The sequence below is a fragment of the Sturnira hondurensis genome, unplaced genomic scaffold (assembly GCF_014824575.4).
Source record: "Sturnira hondurensis isolate 20B ecotype Veracruz unplaced genomic scaffold, ASM1482457v3 Scaffold0017436, whole genome shotgun sequence".
Classification (NCBI taxonomy): Eukaryota; Metazoa; Chordata; class Mammalia; order Chiroptera; family Phyllostomidae; genus Sturnira; species Sturnira hondurensis.
The window spans coordinates 600514-618848 of record NW_028090067.1 but is presented as its reverse complement, the minus strand read 5'-3'; the positions used below and the strand labels follow the sequence as shown (position 1 = coordinate 618848).

Genomic DNA, 18335 nt, shown 5'->3' with positions numbered 1-18335 from the left:
TAACCTAAATAACAAAACAAACAAATAAGCAAAATATAACCAAAGACACTGAAATAGAGAACAGGCTGACAGTGTCAGGGGGGAGAGGGGAGGGAATTTCAGGGGAAAAGAAGAAAGGTTTACAGGAACAAGTGTAAAAGACACATGGACAAAAACTGGGGGTGGGAGGTGGAGATGGGAGGGAGTGGGGGAGGGCTGGGTTGGTGGGCTGGAATGGGAGTAAAAAACAGAAAACTGTACTTGAACAACAATTAAAATAAAAAAAATAAAAAAATTGAGTGGGATATCTCAGGAACAAGGAGTCCCAACCCCACACCAGGCACTTCACACAGGATTCCAGTGCCATGAAGATAAGTCCCCACAACTGGCTACAAAAACCAGTGGGGATTGAGTTGGTGGAAGAAATTGCTGGAACCCCAAATAGTTTCTCTTAAAGACCACAGACAAAGATTCGCCTACTCAGACTCACTCCCTCTGAGCTCCATCACCAGGATAGCAGCTTGAAGAGCATCAGTGGCATACAGGGAGGAACAGAAATGTTTGGCATAAAGGTGAGCAGAGGCCATTGTCCCTTTTCTAACTCCTCCCCTCCACAGAGCCACAGAGCCAGCAAGCGGTGCCATATATGAGATTACATCAGACCAGCTAACACTGGCCTGCTTTGGAGATTCCCAGAGACTCTGCCCCACCCAATTTATGGGTCTACCCAAGCAGCTTTTTTATATGAATGGCTGGTCTTGGCTCATGCTTCACAATGTCCTAAATCTTCTCAAATAAGCAATATCCAGGCTTAGCGAGCCCCAGATCTGGCACAAGAAGCAACCAGCCTAGATTCACAGCTTGGCTTCATCTGGGAATCTCTAAGCCCAGCACAGGTAGCAGCCATTTCAGATTGCTTTATAGCTCAGGCAGGGTGGCCCAGGGTAAAACACAGGTGGGGGTGGAATTTTTAGCCTATACCACCCAGGACACTCCAGGGCTAGTGCTCCTAGTGGACAGCTGCAGACCACACCAGAATCCCACCACCCTGCTCCTGGACAGCTGATCCTCCATAGAGGGCAGAAGTTGGTGGTAAGTGGTCACTGCCAAACCTTACATTTGACTTGCCTGGATAGATCTCTCCCACTGATGTGCCAACAGTAGTCAAGGCTCAACTACAAGAGGAGGGTATATTCAGCCCAAACAAAGGATGCACCTAGAGTACCCAGCTTGGGTGATAGGAGAGCTTGTACCACTGAACCTTAAAGGACATCTACTACATTAGGCCACACTATCAAGACACAGACTCAAAGCAGCTCTACCTAGTACATAGAAATAAACACAGGGAGGCTGCCAAAAGGAAAGGACAAAGAAACATGGCTCAAATAAAAGAACAGATAAAAACTTCAGAAAAAGAGCTAAACGAAATGGAGATAAACAATATATCATATGCAGAGGTCAAAACACTGGTTATAAGGATACTCAAGGAACTTAGTGAGTACTTCAGCAGCATGAAAGAGATCCTGTCAGAAACGAAGGATTCACTAATTGAAATAAGTAAAAATTTCCAGGGAAACAACAGTAGAGTGGATAAAGCTGAGAATCAGATCAATGGTTTGGAACATAAGGAAGAAAAATAAATGAACCAATCAAATTGACAAGAAAAAAGAATCCAAAAAAATGAGGATAGTATAAGCAGCCCTGGAACAACTTCAAGAGACTCGACATTCATATCATAGGAGTACCAGAAAGAGAAGAGAAAGAACAAGAAATTGGAAATCTATTTGAAAAAATAATGAAAGAAAACTTTCCTAATTTGGTGAAAGAAAATAGACATACAAGTCCAGGAAGCACACAGGGTCCCAAACAATACGGATGCAAAGAGGCTCACCTCAAGACACATCATAATTAAAATGCCAAAGGTTAATGATAAAGAGAAAATCTTAAAAGCAGCAAGAGAAAAGCAGTTAGTAACCTACAGGGGAGTTCCCATGAGACTGTCAGCTTTTTTCTCAAAAGAAACTTTGCAGGCTAGATGGGATTAGCAAGAAATATTCAAGGTCATGAAAAGTCACAACCCACGATGTGAACAGTGGTGGGGTGATTGTATGAGGGAGAGGGCAGTGCTGGGTGAAGAGGGACAAAGGGGGATAAGTCAGGACAATTGTTATAGCACCATCAATAAAATGTAATTTAAAAATAAATAAACAAATTTGAAAAATAAGAAAGAAGAAAGTCTTTTTAAAAAGATAATTATTTATCTCAAATAGTTAGTAAGAGTGGTGAATTAAAAGCAAAATAGAAAAATGCAATTAAAAAATAACAGCAGAAATTGCCCTGGTTGGTGTAGCTAAGTGAATTGAGTGCTGGTCTGTCAATCAAAGTTTCACCGGTTCTGTTCCCAGTCAGAGCACATGCCTGGGTTGTAGGCCAGGTTCCTAGTGGGGGCATGACAGAGGCAAAAACACATTGAGGTTTCTCTCCCTTTCTTTCTTCCTCCCTTCCCCTCTCTAAAATTAAATAAATAAAATCTTTTAAAAAATAAGAGCAGAAATCAATTGAAGAAAAAATTAACAGATGTAGAAAAAGTTAAAACCATAACTTGGCTTTTTCAGTAATTAAAATGGTATAGAACAGTAGAAAAAATGATTTAAAATTTAAATTTCAAAGAGGGATTAGCAATACCATAGATTTTTTAAAAAGAGGAATTTCTGAAAAACACAACTTATCACAACAGAAAAGAAATAATAGTAAATGTGAATAATACTTTTTTTTCCTGAAGATACCAAATCTTTAATTTAAAAATTATATCAAAGAAACCATTCAGGCCAGATGGCTTCAGTTGGGAATGCTTTTAATCTTCTAAGAAAGAAGTAACTACAATATTGCACAACCTCTTTCAGAAAATACAATAGAATAGGAGGAATTACCTTCCAACTCAAATTTTGAGGCCAAGGTAATCTCAATATCAGTACCTTATTATTATAAGAAAGGGAAATTATAGTTCAGTGTTTTGAAACATATGTGCATGTATTTTAAAATATTAGCCAGTTTAATTCAAGAGTGTTTTTTTATTTAAGAGTGTTAAAAAGTTAATACTTTATAGTTAAATTGAGTATATTTCAGACATGAAAAGTTAATTTAACATTAAAAAAATCTGTGATGTATCTCTCATGAACATAAATGCAAACATTCTCAACAAAATATTAGCAAATCAAATCCAACAATGTATAAAAAGAATTATACACCATGAAAAAATGGGATTTATTTCAGGTCTGTAAGAGTAGTTCAACATTTGGAAATCAATTAAAGGTGTCTATTATATCAATAGGTTAAAAAATAAAAATCATAGTATCATATCAATATAAGAATTTGCTTAAATCCGACATTGATGACAAAAACTTTCATTAAAAAAACTACACCTAATATCGTGTTTAATAGTGAAAAACTGGATGCTTTCTCAGTATGTATCAAGTTCTAGGCAAGGATATCCTTTCTTACAACTCCTTTTAAATATCATACTGGAATATCTACCTAATGCAATAAGAAAAAAGAAGAAAAAGGCATACAAATTATGAAGGAAGAAATAATCTTTGCATTACTTTGCATTACTGTTTTGTAGAAAGTCTGAAAGAATTGGATTAAAAACATGGAAACTTATAAGTGATCATAGCAAACCTGAAGGGTATAGGTAGATATACAAAAGTCAATTATTTTCTTACATACCAGTAATGAACAAGTGGTATTTGAAGTTAAAAACACAGTATCATTTATATTAGAACCCCCCAATGGTATTATGTAAAAATCTAATAAAATATAAACAGAATACATATGAGAAAAAGTACAAAACTCTAATGAAATATTAAAAACTAAATAAATGGAGAGATAATCCATGTTCAAGGATAGTAAACTTTAATATTTTCTCTCTGTTAGTTCCTGCTCAACTTGATCTATAGATCCAATGAAATCCCAATCAAAATCTCAGCAAGTCATTTTGTAGATAGCAACAAACTGATTCTAAAATTTATATGAAGAGACAACAAAGATAGAAGAGTAAACCCAATATGGAAGGAAAAAATCAAAATTGGAAGACAGACACTATTCAACTTCAAGACTTACCTTAAAACTTCTGGTCAAGATGGAGGTGTAGGTAGATACACTGTGCCCTCTTGCACAACCAAAATTAAGGACAACATAAATTTAGAAACAACAACAACAAAAAACAACAACGAGAATTGACAGAAAAGTGAACTGTATGGAAGCCCCGACAACCATTCATCCAGACCGGTATGAGGGGTAGAGTTGGTGACCAGAGGAGACAGGTCAAGGTGGGAAAAAGCAGTGGCTGGTGGACCTGGCATGCAGGCAGTGGCTGGCAGACCCTGGGTGTGGGGAGGCAATGAGCAGACCCTATGAGGCGCGCAAGGCAACTAGCTGATCAGACATACATTTGCGCGCAGATAAACCAGGTGAAAATGGGCAGTGAGACAGACCATGCAACCCAGGGTTCCAGTGCCTGGAAATAAAGCACCAATTGAAACCACTTGTGGGGGTTGAGCTGCCAGGAGAGACTCCTAGCCTCCTAGGAGAGTTCTTGGAGAGACCCACAGGGTCCTAGAATGTACACAAGCCCATCTACCTAGGAATCAGCACCAGAAGGCTCCAATTTGCTTGTGGAAAATGGCAGAAGGGACTGAAATCTGAGAGAGAGCAGAACAAATATCATTGCTCCCTCTCTGACTCCGCCCCCAGGTACAGCGTCACAACCCAGCCACTGCATTGCCCTGCCCTGGTGAACACCTAAGGCTCTGCCCCTCATATGTAATAGGCAGGACAAGACCCTCCCCCCCCCCAAAAAAAAAAGCTCAAATGGAAGAACAGATCAAAGTCCCAGAGCTAATACTTTTAAGTGACCAAGAGATAGCCAACCTATCAGATGCACAGTTGAAAGCACTGGTGATCAGTATGCTCACAGAATTGGTTGATTTTAGTCTCAATTTAGATGAAAAAATAAAGGCCCACTAAGTGAAATGAAAGAAAATGCACAGGGAACCAATAGTGATGGGAAGAAAACTGGGACTCAAATCAATGGAGTAGACCAGAGGAAGAAAGAAACAACCAAACAGAAAAGAATGAAGAAACAAGAATTCAAAAAAATGAGAGCCTTAGGAACCTCTAGGACATCTTCAAATGTTCCGACATCTGAATTACAGGGGTACCAGAAGGGGAAGAGGAAGAGCAACAAGTGGAAAACTTATTTGAACAAATAATAAAGAAAAACTTCCCCAATCTGGCAAAGGAAATAGACTTCCAGGAAATCCAGGAAGCTCAGAGAGTCCCAAAGAAGGTGGACCCAAGGAGGAACACACCAAGGCACATCATAATTACATTATCCAAGATTAAAATAAAGGAGAGAATCCTAGAAGCAGCAAGGGATAAGGGGACAGTCACCTACAAAGGAGTACCCATCGGACTGTCAGCAGATTTCTCCAAAGAGACCTTACAGGCAAGAAGGGGCTGGAAAGAAGTATTCCAAGTCATGAAATCCGAAGACCTACAGCCAAGATTTCTCTACCCAGCAAAGCTTTCATTTAGAATGGAAGGACAGATAAAGTGCTACTCAGATAAGGTAAGTTCAAGAAGTTCATCATCACCCAGCCCTTATTATATGAAATGTTAAAGAGGCGGAAATGGGAGGGAGGTGGGGAGCAGTGGGCAGGGGGACAGGACTGGGAATATAAGACAGAAAACTGTACTTGAACAAGAATTAAATAAAAAAAAAGAAAAAGAAGATAAAAAACATGTACAGTAGAAAGACAGCAAACTCACAGTTATTAACAACCACACCTAAAACAAAAGCAAACTAAGCAAACAACTAGAATAGGAACAGAACCACAGAAATGGAGATCACATGGAGGGTTAGCAACAGGGAAGTGGGAGGAAGAGAGAGGGGGAAAAGGTACAGAGAATAAGTAGCATAGATGGCAGGTAGAAAATAGACAGGGGGAGGGCAAGAATAGTATGGAAATGTAGAAGCTGAAGAACTTATGACATATGGACATGAACTAAAGGGGGGAATGTGGGTGGGAGAGGGTGTGCAGGGTGGAGGGGAATGAAGGGGAGGAAATGGGAAAACTGTAATAGCATAATTAATAAAATATATTTAGAAAAAGGAGCCATAAAAATGATTTACTTTAAAGGTATAATAATCATGAGGTGGTATTGGTTAAACAATAGACAAGATGACCAGCAGAACAAAATAGAGAACCCAGAAATAAGCAGTAATAAATACAGTCAACTGATCCTTGATAAAAAACAAACCAAACCAAACCAACCAAACAAACGAAAAACTAAGCCAATACAATGAAACAAAAGGTAGTTTTCTCAACAAATGGTACTGGGTATCTACATGCAAGAAGATAAATCTAGACACAGACTTGGCAGCCTTCATAAAAATTAACTAAAAATAGTCCAAACACCTAAGTTTAAAACACAAAACTATACAAGTCCTGAGAGCTAACTCAGTAAAAATATGGGAAAGTATGTGAATATGCCCATCACAAAATACTGTGGCTAAATAAAAAATAAATATAAAAAGAAGCTTAATATAGTATGGGTCATCAAGAAAATTCTGATTAAGATCATGAAAAGGTACCAATATATACATTCCATGTCAGAATAACAACAACAGAGAAAGCTAATAATAAAGTGTTGACAAGTATGTTCAGAAGCTCACACTCTCATACACTTTTGGTTGGATTATCTATTATCTATTCATTATCTACTAAATCTGACTTAGGTACACCCTATGGCTTAATAATTGTTTTATAACTACATTAGAAATGATACCCACTATTCACTAAAAGACTAAAAGTATGAAAACATTTAAAGCAATATAATTTTCAACAGTCAAAATGTGACATAATCCAAATGTCCATTAAAAGTAAAATTAGTAATAATATATAGCATGAAATACTCTATGGCAAGAATTTGCAATCTGCAACCTGAGGCTACATTCAGACCTAAAATTCTTTTTATATTTTAAAATGATAAAAACAATAAAAATAATTAGCCAAAATAATAAAATGAAGAATATTTTGTAATATCTGAAATTTATATAACATTGCAATTTCCATGATCAATTTTGTTTCAACACAGCCATGATCGATTATTTATGAATCTTCTGCAGCTGCCCTTGCACTGCTACAGAGAAGCTGCAATAGAGATTGTACTGCTAAGAAAGCCTAAGTTATTTACTATGTTTTTTTACAAAAAGTTTTTGTATAAAAAAATTTCCAACCCTCTTCTACAATAATGAGTCAATGAAATTTTCCTACATGATATGACATGAAAGAATAACACACTATAATGTGGAACATTTTTTAAAAATGAGATGCAAAGGATGCATGAAAATTGCATGATATTATGTTAAAATTTTTAAGTGGGAATAACTAACTTGTGAAACAGAAGTCAAAATAGTGATTATCATTATCATGGTAAACAAATGTGTCTTAATTTTTGCATCACCCAGTGCCTTACATAGGTCACGCACTTCATAATAATTCATTCATTCATGCCCATTAAATATATCATGACTAATGGGAAGGGAGTGGGAATAGTAAGAAAAGATCATGGATGAGACAGAAATAAAAATAATCATGCAATAGAAAACTCTGAACAGAGAAAAATTGAAGAAATAAAATATATAATTTACTCACTTGCAGTATATACACAAATAATAATTAATACTAAAAGTATTAATACTAAAAGTCCAATAACCAGTGTCTTATACTTGTCCCAACCTGAAAAACAAAAGACAAATACGTGTAGATTAAGAAACAGTCTGGTTGGTTGGATGGAGCGCTGTTTTGTGCACTGAAAGGTCATGAGTTCAGTTTCTGGTCTGGACACTTACTTAGGTTGCAGATTCGGTCTCTTATTGTGGTGCCTGTGGGAGGCAACTGATTGATGTTTTTCTCATGTCGATGTTTCTCTCTCTCTGAAATCAATATATACATATATATGTATACATATATTTTAAAAAGAAGCTAATAACTGAAATTTGCATTCTTAACTGCATCGAACAAACCTCTTTAGGCAGTTTTACTCTGATATTTCACGAGGATATGACACAAAACAAACCTTTCCTGTTTGTCGTAGGAAAAAAAATCTGATATTTTTTGATTGAAATTTCTCAGGACATCCTTATACCCGATCCAAGTGTTACCATGAACTTGACTGTCAGTCTGAGAATTAAATATGCACCCCCAAAGATGCTGGAATTTCCTCAGGCCTGGGGCCACCCTCCCCCCGCCCCCCCCTTCACTATCGTCATTCAGGGAGGCAGTTTTCAACCTTTTTCATTTGATGGCACACACAAACTAATTACTAAAATTCTGTGGCACACCAAAATATATATTATACTTTCTGCCGATCTGATTTAAAAAAGGCATAATTTTGATTCATTCACACTGGAGAGCTTGTGTTGTGCTGCCTGTTGTCTTTTTTCAAAAATTTGACAATCTAAGGAAAAAGAAGTCAGTGCCACTAATGAAATAGTTGGGTGTTGCATGTTTGTGCCACTGTACACGCTTGAAAAACCGCTGCTCGGTGGTGACATATCAGCACATCTTGATATTCTTTGAATGTTTCTAAGAAAATATACTTTCTAACTAATGAAAAGTCTATGTTAAATGATTGATGGCATAGCATATTTGAAAGATCATAGAATAATCAATCAAAAGATTTCGGATTAAGATCTTTGCCAGAAACAAACAATGGGAACTTGCATAAGTCATTCTTTTTTTTCTGCTCCTGTACTTCCTCATCTGCAAAGTCATAGAACAGAATTCACCTCTGACCAGCAACTGGCTTTCTTTTATTAGTGCCCATTTTGGAAAATGTGGTACTTAAGTTTTTTGAAATGAAATATTTTTATTTTATAATATTATAAAGTATTTGTTTTTATTGCAAAATTGTATAAAATTTTTTAAAATATAGAAGTTACTTTAAGTTAGGCTATACATTTATGAGAGTGTTTATCATTCCTATCTTTTTCCCCTAATAAATAACTATTCTTTTGTTGAATACTTTATTCCATAGTGTATGTATTAAAGAAATGATATTTAAAATGCATCCAAATTTACACTACTTAGAAATAACCAGAATTCCATTTGTATTAATATCCTTCCATCTTATGTGTTTCTGTAATTCTATTTTCATACACATAGCCTTTCACCCCCCCAAAACCATAATTTTAAATGAGTACAATTATCTTGTACCCATTGTTGCATAACCCAATGTTTTCAGTTGACAATATGTTCTTCCCATGGATGGCACACCATGAAAAATGGCCCTTAGTGAGTCATGCCTCCCTCTGTCCACCATCCCTTGCACACAGGATATTGCTACTCTTCCATCAAGAGGTTCACTGTATTTCCTGACACCTGAATTTGAATTGGTCTTGTGCCTTGCTTTGACCAATAAAATGTGGGAGAAGTGGCAGTCTGGGACTTTAAAGCCCAGACCTGAAGAGATATTGCAATTGCAATTTCTGCTTTCACTCATCTGGAGCTCAGCCACATCTAAAGAAGTGGAGAGAGAGAGTAATAGAGAGAGAGAGAAAGAGGCAGAGAGAAAGACAGAGAGACAGAGACAGAGACAGAGGAAATATGGAGGATAAATAGCTGAATCCAACCACCATTAAGGCTTAAACTGTGAGTGGTGATATTTGGATGCCCAGTCCCTGCCCAAATATACCAGCTGACACAATGTGGAAGAGATCAGCCATTCCCACTGATTCTTGTCTACATTCCTAACCCATAAAAGTGCCAGCAATGTCATGATTGTTGTTTTAAGCCATTAAAACTTTAGAGTGGCTGTTCATTAAGAGCAACAGATTAGTTACCTATTATATAAAAATGTAACTTTACATCACAATTAAAAAATTAATATCAGATATTTTATTTTTTCATTTTTTTATTAAATCATGTTTTATTGTTATTCTATTACAGTTGTCACGATTTTTCACCCTTTGCCCTCCTCTACCCATCCCACCACCCTGCTTCCACAGTGAATCCCTACACTGTTGTCCATATTCGGGTGCCATTCACACATGTTCTTTGTCTAGTCCCTTCTGCTTCTTTGCACCAATATTCCCCTCCCCAACCCCATGGCTGATTAATACTCTTTCATATGGCTATACCATTAACATAAACATTTGTTCTCTTCTAGTGGATTTTTAAGCTGTTTTATTTCTTTTTTAAAACCAGAACTAGAATAAATGTAGTTTAAATGTTTTTGCACACTTATCCAATTATCTTATTAGACAATTTAAAAAAACAAGCAAATTGATATATATCAGTTAAATATTTTTCTAAATGTGTGATACTAACCTAAACTATCAGGAGTAATACACGGAAATACTAGTACTGATTAGAATTCACAGTAAAGTAATTTCTAAAAAATATTGTTAGGAAGGAAAGGAAATGAAGAAAAGAATATCAACATTGTTTTGGAATTACCCAGCTTTTATTATTTCACCTATCTGAGAAATGTAATTATGGAGTTGTGTCTAATTTTGTGTAATTCTTCCAAATTTTTGAAAAGTCTTGTCCTTAGCTATGCATTTCTTCTGCTTATCTGGAATTTCAAAGCTACACAATAAGCATAATGTGTAGTAACTGCAGTGCCTCACCTTTGACACAGCACTGTGTTTATTTATTCTTTCATCCTTTACCAAATGTTTATTAATCACCTACTATGTGTTAGTTTCCATTAATATAATAGTAAACAGAAAGACACAATGCATAATCTCCTGGAACATACATTTGGACAAGACTGAGAAACTGATAAAAATGAATATAAAATTATAAATTGCAACAACAGCAAGAAAGGCAATAAACAAAGTACTCTGACTTAAGAAGAGGGAAGAGCCCAAAAACGGTAAGCAGGAGGCTCACTCTGTGGAAATTACATTAAAACCAAGACCTGAAATGTGAGTGGTAGCCATCTACACCAAATTCTGCAGGACATTTAGTCCTGCCTAAAATGTTCACGGAGACACTTTAGTCTATGCCTAAAGGTCCTCGGTAGTTGGCCTTGTCCAAAATGTCCACAAACATATTTGGTCTTCACCAAATCCACAAACGGTCCCTTATGTTGGTCTAAAATATCCACACTTAAGCAAATATGCCTGCGTTCAAATAGCCCATAACCTTTATTTCTATTTTGGGTTTATAGGATTAATACATTATTAAAAATGCTATCATGTTTTCTTGGTCTGATAATTGTGTTGCAGCTGTCCTGTCAAAATAACCCTTTGTGTCCCAGGAGCCTCAGATGGGTGGGCCTGAGTTCCAGTCTTTCAGGTGAGCAGGAGTTCTATTAACTATGGACCAAATGTTTCCATGGATAAACTGAACATTAACCATACCAAATAAACAAGAAAGAGCTTTTTAAGCAGAGAGAACAGCAAATGCAGTTGCCTTGAATCAGGAAAGAAAATAAAAGAATGTAGCGAAGTACAACGATGACTAGGTAAGCGATAGCACGGGAGATACATGATGTAAGCTTTGAAGGTGATGGAAAAGTACTTGATCTTGTAAGTATAGTGGGAAGCCACTGAATTTTTTTAGTGGTTCTTTGCTATTAGCAGATTCATGTTTTAAAAAGTTCTCAATGAGCACATCTATCTTTGCAGTCTTTTTGGGGGCTGTCCTATGGCTCAGGTGACAATTCAAGTTCAAGTTTTTAATCTCCTTTCAAATATTACCTTATTAATTTCTTTCTTTATCAATTTTCTTCAAATATTAGGTATCCATAAAACAAATACTTGTTTTTCATATCCTACACCATCAGTCAGCTTCATATGTCATCATGACACTGTCTGTCCGTGAATTGGTGTAATGGACAAAGGATTTCATTGTTATCAATATCGCAGGTTCAAAATCTTGATTAAATATTTACTACGCACAATTTTATTTTCTTACCCCATTTTAGCATATATCTCTTCATCCATTAAATAATAGTATTTCTTTTTAAAATTATATATATATATATATATATATATATGCTGTTTTCAGAAGGTCTGACTTTTAAGAGAAATCATATAAAAGAAAACTTTTCTTATTATTTTTTCTTATGTTACCTGTCCCATCTTTTCATATTTTAATGATTATATATGAGGAGGGACAAAAGATTATTTAGAGCTGTACTAAGTAGAAATTTTAAATATATTTCTATTCACTATTTTAAGTAGGGTAGTCAGCCTCTTTTGTAATATTTTCCGCCTGGGCACTAAAATCTAGTTTTCTACACTCAGTACAAATAGCTTTCATTTTATAAGGCCTTTCTTGCTATTCTTATTTAAAAAAAACAACAACAGAAAATGTTGGCCTCCTACTATAAATTTAGTATTAACAGATGGTTACTAGACTTAATGTGGTGACTACATGGTAAGATAAATAGGAGACAATGTCAAATCACTACATGGCACACTTGAAACTAATATTGTATGGTATGTCAACTGTACTTTAATGTTTAAAAAGATGAATTTCAAAGAAGTTGCTGGGCCCTTAGAATGTGTGCAACAAAGGAATGCAAAAAACAAATGGTGTCTGAGGGCAGCTCGACAAATAACCCATTTAGTTAACAACTAATAACAGAGAAAAAATGGAATAATCATGGCTAAGAGAGTGACTGAAATACAGTCTGAAGGCCATTTAGGAAAGGGGAGGCTATGCACATCTTGTGCATTAGTTCTCAGAGATTCTATTAAGTTGTTAACCTGATGCAAAATACAGCCCAAGACTGACTCATAACATCCTGGAACACCAAGTGCTGTATAGTAACATAAGTATTTAATTTCCATGTGCATTTGAAAAGAATATGTATTTTAGCTTCTTTGGGATGAAAAAATATATATAGCTGATATGTATTAGCAATATTTTCACCAATATGTCCTGTAGAGCAAGGGAAATGAAGGAAAGAATAAACACATGGAACCTCATAAAAACAAAAAGCTTCTTTCTGCACAGCTAAAAAAATATCAGCAAAATGAAAGGGAACCAACCATATGGGAAGATATATTAGCCAGTGATACCTCAGACAAGCATTTGAGCTCCAAAATATATAAAGAACTCACACAACTCCACACCAGGAGGACAAACAATCCAATTTTAAAAAGTGGGCAAATGATCTGAACAGACACTTCTCCAAGGAGGACATATAGAGGACCCAGAGACACATGAAAGGAGGCCTAGCATCACTAGGCATCAGAAAGATACAAATTAAAACCACAATGAGTGCCCTTTTTCTTTTCTCTGGAGCAAAATTTAGCTTGCTACCTGAGTCTGTGTCTCCAGAAGTATAGCTCCTTTTGATAAGATAAGTGTTCTTTGATCTTTGTTACAAAATGAAGCTCTTCTTTGGCAAACGCAATGTAACTAAAACAGTACCACATTAATTTCTATAATAATCAAAAAAGCAAAGGATTCTAATTATGTTCCCTATGGAGAAGTTTTATTGGTTTAATTAATTTTTCTCAGTTTCTGAATCTAATCTTCTCCAAAAACAGTTAACAGAAAAGAGCCAATGAATTTAAAGTCAAACAACATACCCTATTATCTAGCTCATAGCTCTAGAAAATAAATATGATAAGATGCCAATAAGTAGAATTAAGAACATATTAAAAAATAAAGTCCAAAATAAATCAATAGATGAATCACATCACACACTAAGTTACTACTATTACTATGGTGTTTATAATTTCAAATTATATATCTATACATTTTATATTTAGTGTTATACATAATAGATATGATTTGTATTGATTTAATGTAATTTTAAATCTACATATTCATGACAGTGAAGTTGCTTGCATCTACTTGTTTGTATCAAAGACAAAAAAATTTACATTAGAAACAAAAGGCTTTTGATATGAGAATGAAGCTAGCTGTTTCAGCATGTAATCCTCTCATTTATTGTCATGATATGCACCGCAGCCATCAAGAAGACACTCAGACTATACATACTAAGTGTTTGTGAGAATTATTTGAAAGTTTGGTTTGGGTGAGCCAACTCTTTGAGAAAGTTTTCATTTATATTTATTAGAAGTTATAATAATCCTAACCCTCCCCCACCCCATGGCTAAGGCTGAGTGAGCGACCTTCGGACCATAAGCCACTAAGGAGACAGAGCTTATCTCCCTGAAAGTGGTGCTGCATCTGCTCCTTTTACTTCACCCTGCCTGGCCCCCAATTCTTGATCGGTTAGCCAATGACGGGTAAGATTCCTCAGAGGGGAACGACCTAAGACAGGCATGATCATGGGGAGGCCCCAGGGAAGGACTTGGGGGACAAAGCAAAAGGGGATGATGGACCCTCACCCCTCAGCTTTGACATAGCCTGAGTCCTCATTCTGTCTGCAAGAAGTGTCCTAATCTCTTGGCTGCCTTACTTCTCCTGCCTGACTTAAGTCTGAAACAATGACAGAGGCTGGTGCAGCCCTGTGCTGGAAAGGGCGAGTTCCCCAGGTGATCAGGCCTAAGAAAGAATATATAAAATCCTGTGAAATTTGCTCCGCTAAGAATATTTTTGATTAAATGATAAGGGACTGAGCAGGAAATGAGTTTGTTTGATCCGTACTGCCTGACAATGATTAATGAACTTTACCTGTATTCCTGTGCTAAGTGAACCCAATACAAGCCTGTCCGGGCCAGGGTTGGTGTGCTCTGCCTTTGAGAGAGTAGCTGTTGCTGTCCCTTTTCCTCTGCAGGACTCAGTAGTCCATGTGAATTTGTCTCATATCTCATTCATAAGGCCTCGGACACTGCAGGCCAGTGCACACGTCAACAAATATAAGAAGATCAAAAACTATTAACAGTAAAATGGCAATAACAACTGACAACCATCAACAACTGACCCTAAAAAAACAAAAACAAAAGCTAAGCAAACTAGAACAGAAATAGAATAATAGAAATGGAGATCACATGCAGAGTTATCAGTGGGGACATGGAGTAGGAGAATAGGGAGAAAACATTTAGGGAATAAGAAGCATAATTGGTAGACACAAAATAGGGGGAGGTTAAGAATAGTATAGGAAATGTAGAAACCAAAGAACTTATATGTATGACCCATGGACATGAACTAAGGGAAGATGCTGGTGGGTGTGGGGGTACAGAAAGGAGGGAGATACAGGGGAGAAAAAAGGGACAACTATAATAGCATAATCAACAAAACATACTTTAAAAAATTAAAAAAATGTAATATTCTTTAAAAAGAAAAAAGAAGAAAAATACCTCCAGAAAGCAAACTTGAACACATGGAAATATGTGATATAAATGACAGATAATTCAAGATTGCCGTCCTGAAAATACACAATGAGATGTAAGAGAATACAGAGAGGCAATTTAATGCACTCAGAAATCAAATTTATAAACAAAATGAGCACTCTACCAAGGAGATTGAAACTTTAAAAAAGAACCAGATAGAAATTTTGGAGATGAAGCATTCAGTAAAAGAGATCAGAAATGCACGGGCAAGCACAAGAAATAGAGGCAACCGCGTAGAGAAAATAATTGGTGATATAAAAGATAGAAATCTAGAAATGATGCAGAGGAAAGAAGAGACTTAGTAAGCATAAAAAATGAAAGAGCTCTGTGAGAACTACTTGACTGCCTCAGAGAAAAACAATATAAGAATAATAAGCATATCAGAAGAAGAGAAGAAGAAGGGAAGGGAGACCCTATTCAAACAAATAGTTGATGAGAACTTATCAAACCTATGGAAAGAGGTTGATCCTCAAATCCAAGATGAAAACAGAACACTAGTTACCTCAATTCAAAGAGGCCTTCTCCAAGGCACACCGTTTTTTTAACATTAATTAATTAATTTTTTAATTTAATTATTTTTCAAGTACAGTTTTCTGTCTATTACTCCCATCCCATCCCACCCTCCGTGCTCCCCCCCTTCCCTCCCATTTCCACCCTTCTCAGTTGTTGTCCATGTATCCTTTATATATGTTCCTCTAAATCTCTCCCCTATTTTCCCTGAAATTCCCTCCCCTCTTCCCTCTGGTCACTGTCAGCCTGTAATCAAAACAGCCTGGTACTGGCATAAAAACAGGCACAGAGACCAATGGAACAGAATAGAGAACCCAGAAATAAACCCAACTCTCTATAGTGAATTAATATTTGACAAAGGGAGCAGTAACATAAAATGGGGTAAAGATAGCCTCTTCAACAAATGGTGTTGGGAGAACTGGACAGCTACCTGCAAAAAAATGAAACTTGAGCACTAACTTGCACCATATACCAAAATAAATTCAAGGTGGATAAAAGACTTAAATATAAGCCGTGACAAGGCACACTGTTTTAAAACTGTCAAAAATTGATGACAAAGAAAGAATTCTCAATGTTGATTGGTATGTGAGGTCAAACTTAACACAGATTTTATGTGTGGCTAGAAAGCATTCTTAAAATTTTGGTTCAGATATTTTCATGTTACCATAAAATATTTAATCACATTGTTTTCAATTCTCTTTGATTTAACCTTAGAAAGAATTGTTCAATTGTAAAAGAGGACTAAAGTATGTATGTGTTCTAATATGAACTGCAACAATAATTTCTGACTTGAATGTACTGGTAGGTTCAAATAAAATAAAGTGGCAAGTGTTTAAGACTTACTACAGCCCCTAAGTCATGGGTTGGTGTATTTAAATCATTTTAGTTTCATTCCCTGCCTTCTTTATAATAGTTTGACTATAAATAACCTTGTTGAAATAATTTTAAAAGATTTTCCTGTTAGATTTAGAATTGGGATCTTGTATATTCTGAGGTCGTAATTTAATACACACAATAATACCACCTTGTTTTCTAAGATTTTTGGTACATTATCTTTACTCACCCTTTTAAAGGTTGCCAGAGACATCCTCAAAAATAACAGTGTATTGGAAATTATTTAGATAAGGGAAAGGGAGAGAGACACTCTTTCTGCTATAAACTACCTCTGACATCTAGTTTATTTTTATTTCACTGTCCATAAACAATCTTTTAAGAAATTACAAATATTGGGCATTTTTTCATATCTTGAGTGTGTTCTTGGCACTGAATGACTATGTCAATTATGTCAATTATATTTAACATCTCCTCCAGTAATGCCGGTATTACTTAGCCAGTAATGCTAAGTAAAAGTGAAACTAAATCTTGAGAAGTTTTAAGTTGTGGTTTAATCCCTCTACAGTATTAATTAAGATAAGATAAAGTGAATCTGAATTAAAAGCACAAAATACTCAATTACAAATCTTAATTTTGAAGTACTAATTTTCTTTTATGGAGTTGTTATCTAAACATAAGATTTCTTCCCCGTTGAATGATAAAACTACAAAGCAGCCTTACCTTGCTTTTCTTCACCCGTCTCTTGGCTGTTAGCATTTTTTGGCACCGGAAAGTCATCTAAGGCGATGCTTTGTGTCATAGCTTCCAAAACCTCTCTTTAAAGTTTTCACTTTAAAGCAAGGATGTTAGAGTTGTTTTTACAACACGGTTTCAGACTCTAGTCACACTACTTCTGTGAAGGAAAATAAGTTTTTAAATGCTCTTTCTCAAAATGAAAGCAATCACATGACTATAACTGAGTCATTGTTCTGGTGTGGAGAAAACAGGAAATTTACTTTAAAAGAATGTAGTCGTCCTCTTCTTTCTTAGTTAAGAAAAACTCATAGATGCAAACAGTATGATGAGAACAATAGGGACAGGTAGGTAGAGAGAAGTAGGAGAGGGTAAAAGAGGGTTAAATGGGGATGGATGGAGACTTGACTAGGTGTGGTGGGACACATAATACAGTGTGATGATAATGCATTACAGAGCTGTGTACATGAAACCTATACATTTTATGAATGAATGTCACCCCAATAAGTTCAATTTAAAAATAATCTTTTGAAAATAAAAAAGAAACACGAAGGAAATAAAAGAGAAATCAAAGGGTCCTTCCATAGAGGATTGGAAGAAGAAGGTCTGACACCTGCGTACTATGGAAAAGTACTGAGCCATAAAATGAAATACTGCCATTGGCAACAGCGTGGACGGCCCTTGAGAATATTATGCTAAAGAAAATAAGTCAGCAAGAAATCTAAGAACCATATGATTTCAATCATATGTGGGATTTAAAACTGAAACTCATTGACACAGACAGCAGTATGATGGTTACCAGAGGGAATGGGTTAGGGGGTTAGTAAAGGGTAAAGGGAGCCAAATGTATAGTAACAAAATGATTTTTCTTTGGGTGGTGGGTGTCCAGAGCAATATGCAGATCATGTATCATAGAAATGCACACCTGAAATCCATGCAACCCTACTGA

At 36.0% G+C, this 18335-nt stretch overlaps 1 protein-coding gene across 1 annotated transcript in view; it reads right to left on the bottom strand.

The window, feature by feature from the left end:
• CLEC2B (C-type lectin domain family 2 member B) overlaps nucleotides 1-17585 on the bottom strand; it is a 31070-nt gene extending 13485 nt beyond the window's left edge. Inside the window, exons 1-3 of the mRNA XM_037068384.1 lie at nucleotides 17375-17585; nucleotides 7895-7978; nucleotides 7698-7781 (exon numbers count right to left, since the gene is read on the bottom strand). Of these exons, the coding sequence (XP_036924279.1) occupies nucleotides 7698-7781; nucleotides 7895-7978; nucleotides 17375-17453 (247 nt within the window). The 5' untranslated portion in view covers nucleotides 17454-17585. The remainder of the gene's footprint in view (nucleotides 1-7697; nucleotides 7782-7894; nucleotides 7979-17374) is intronic.
• Between the last annotated feature and the right edge of the window lie 750 nt (nucleotides 17586-18335).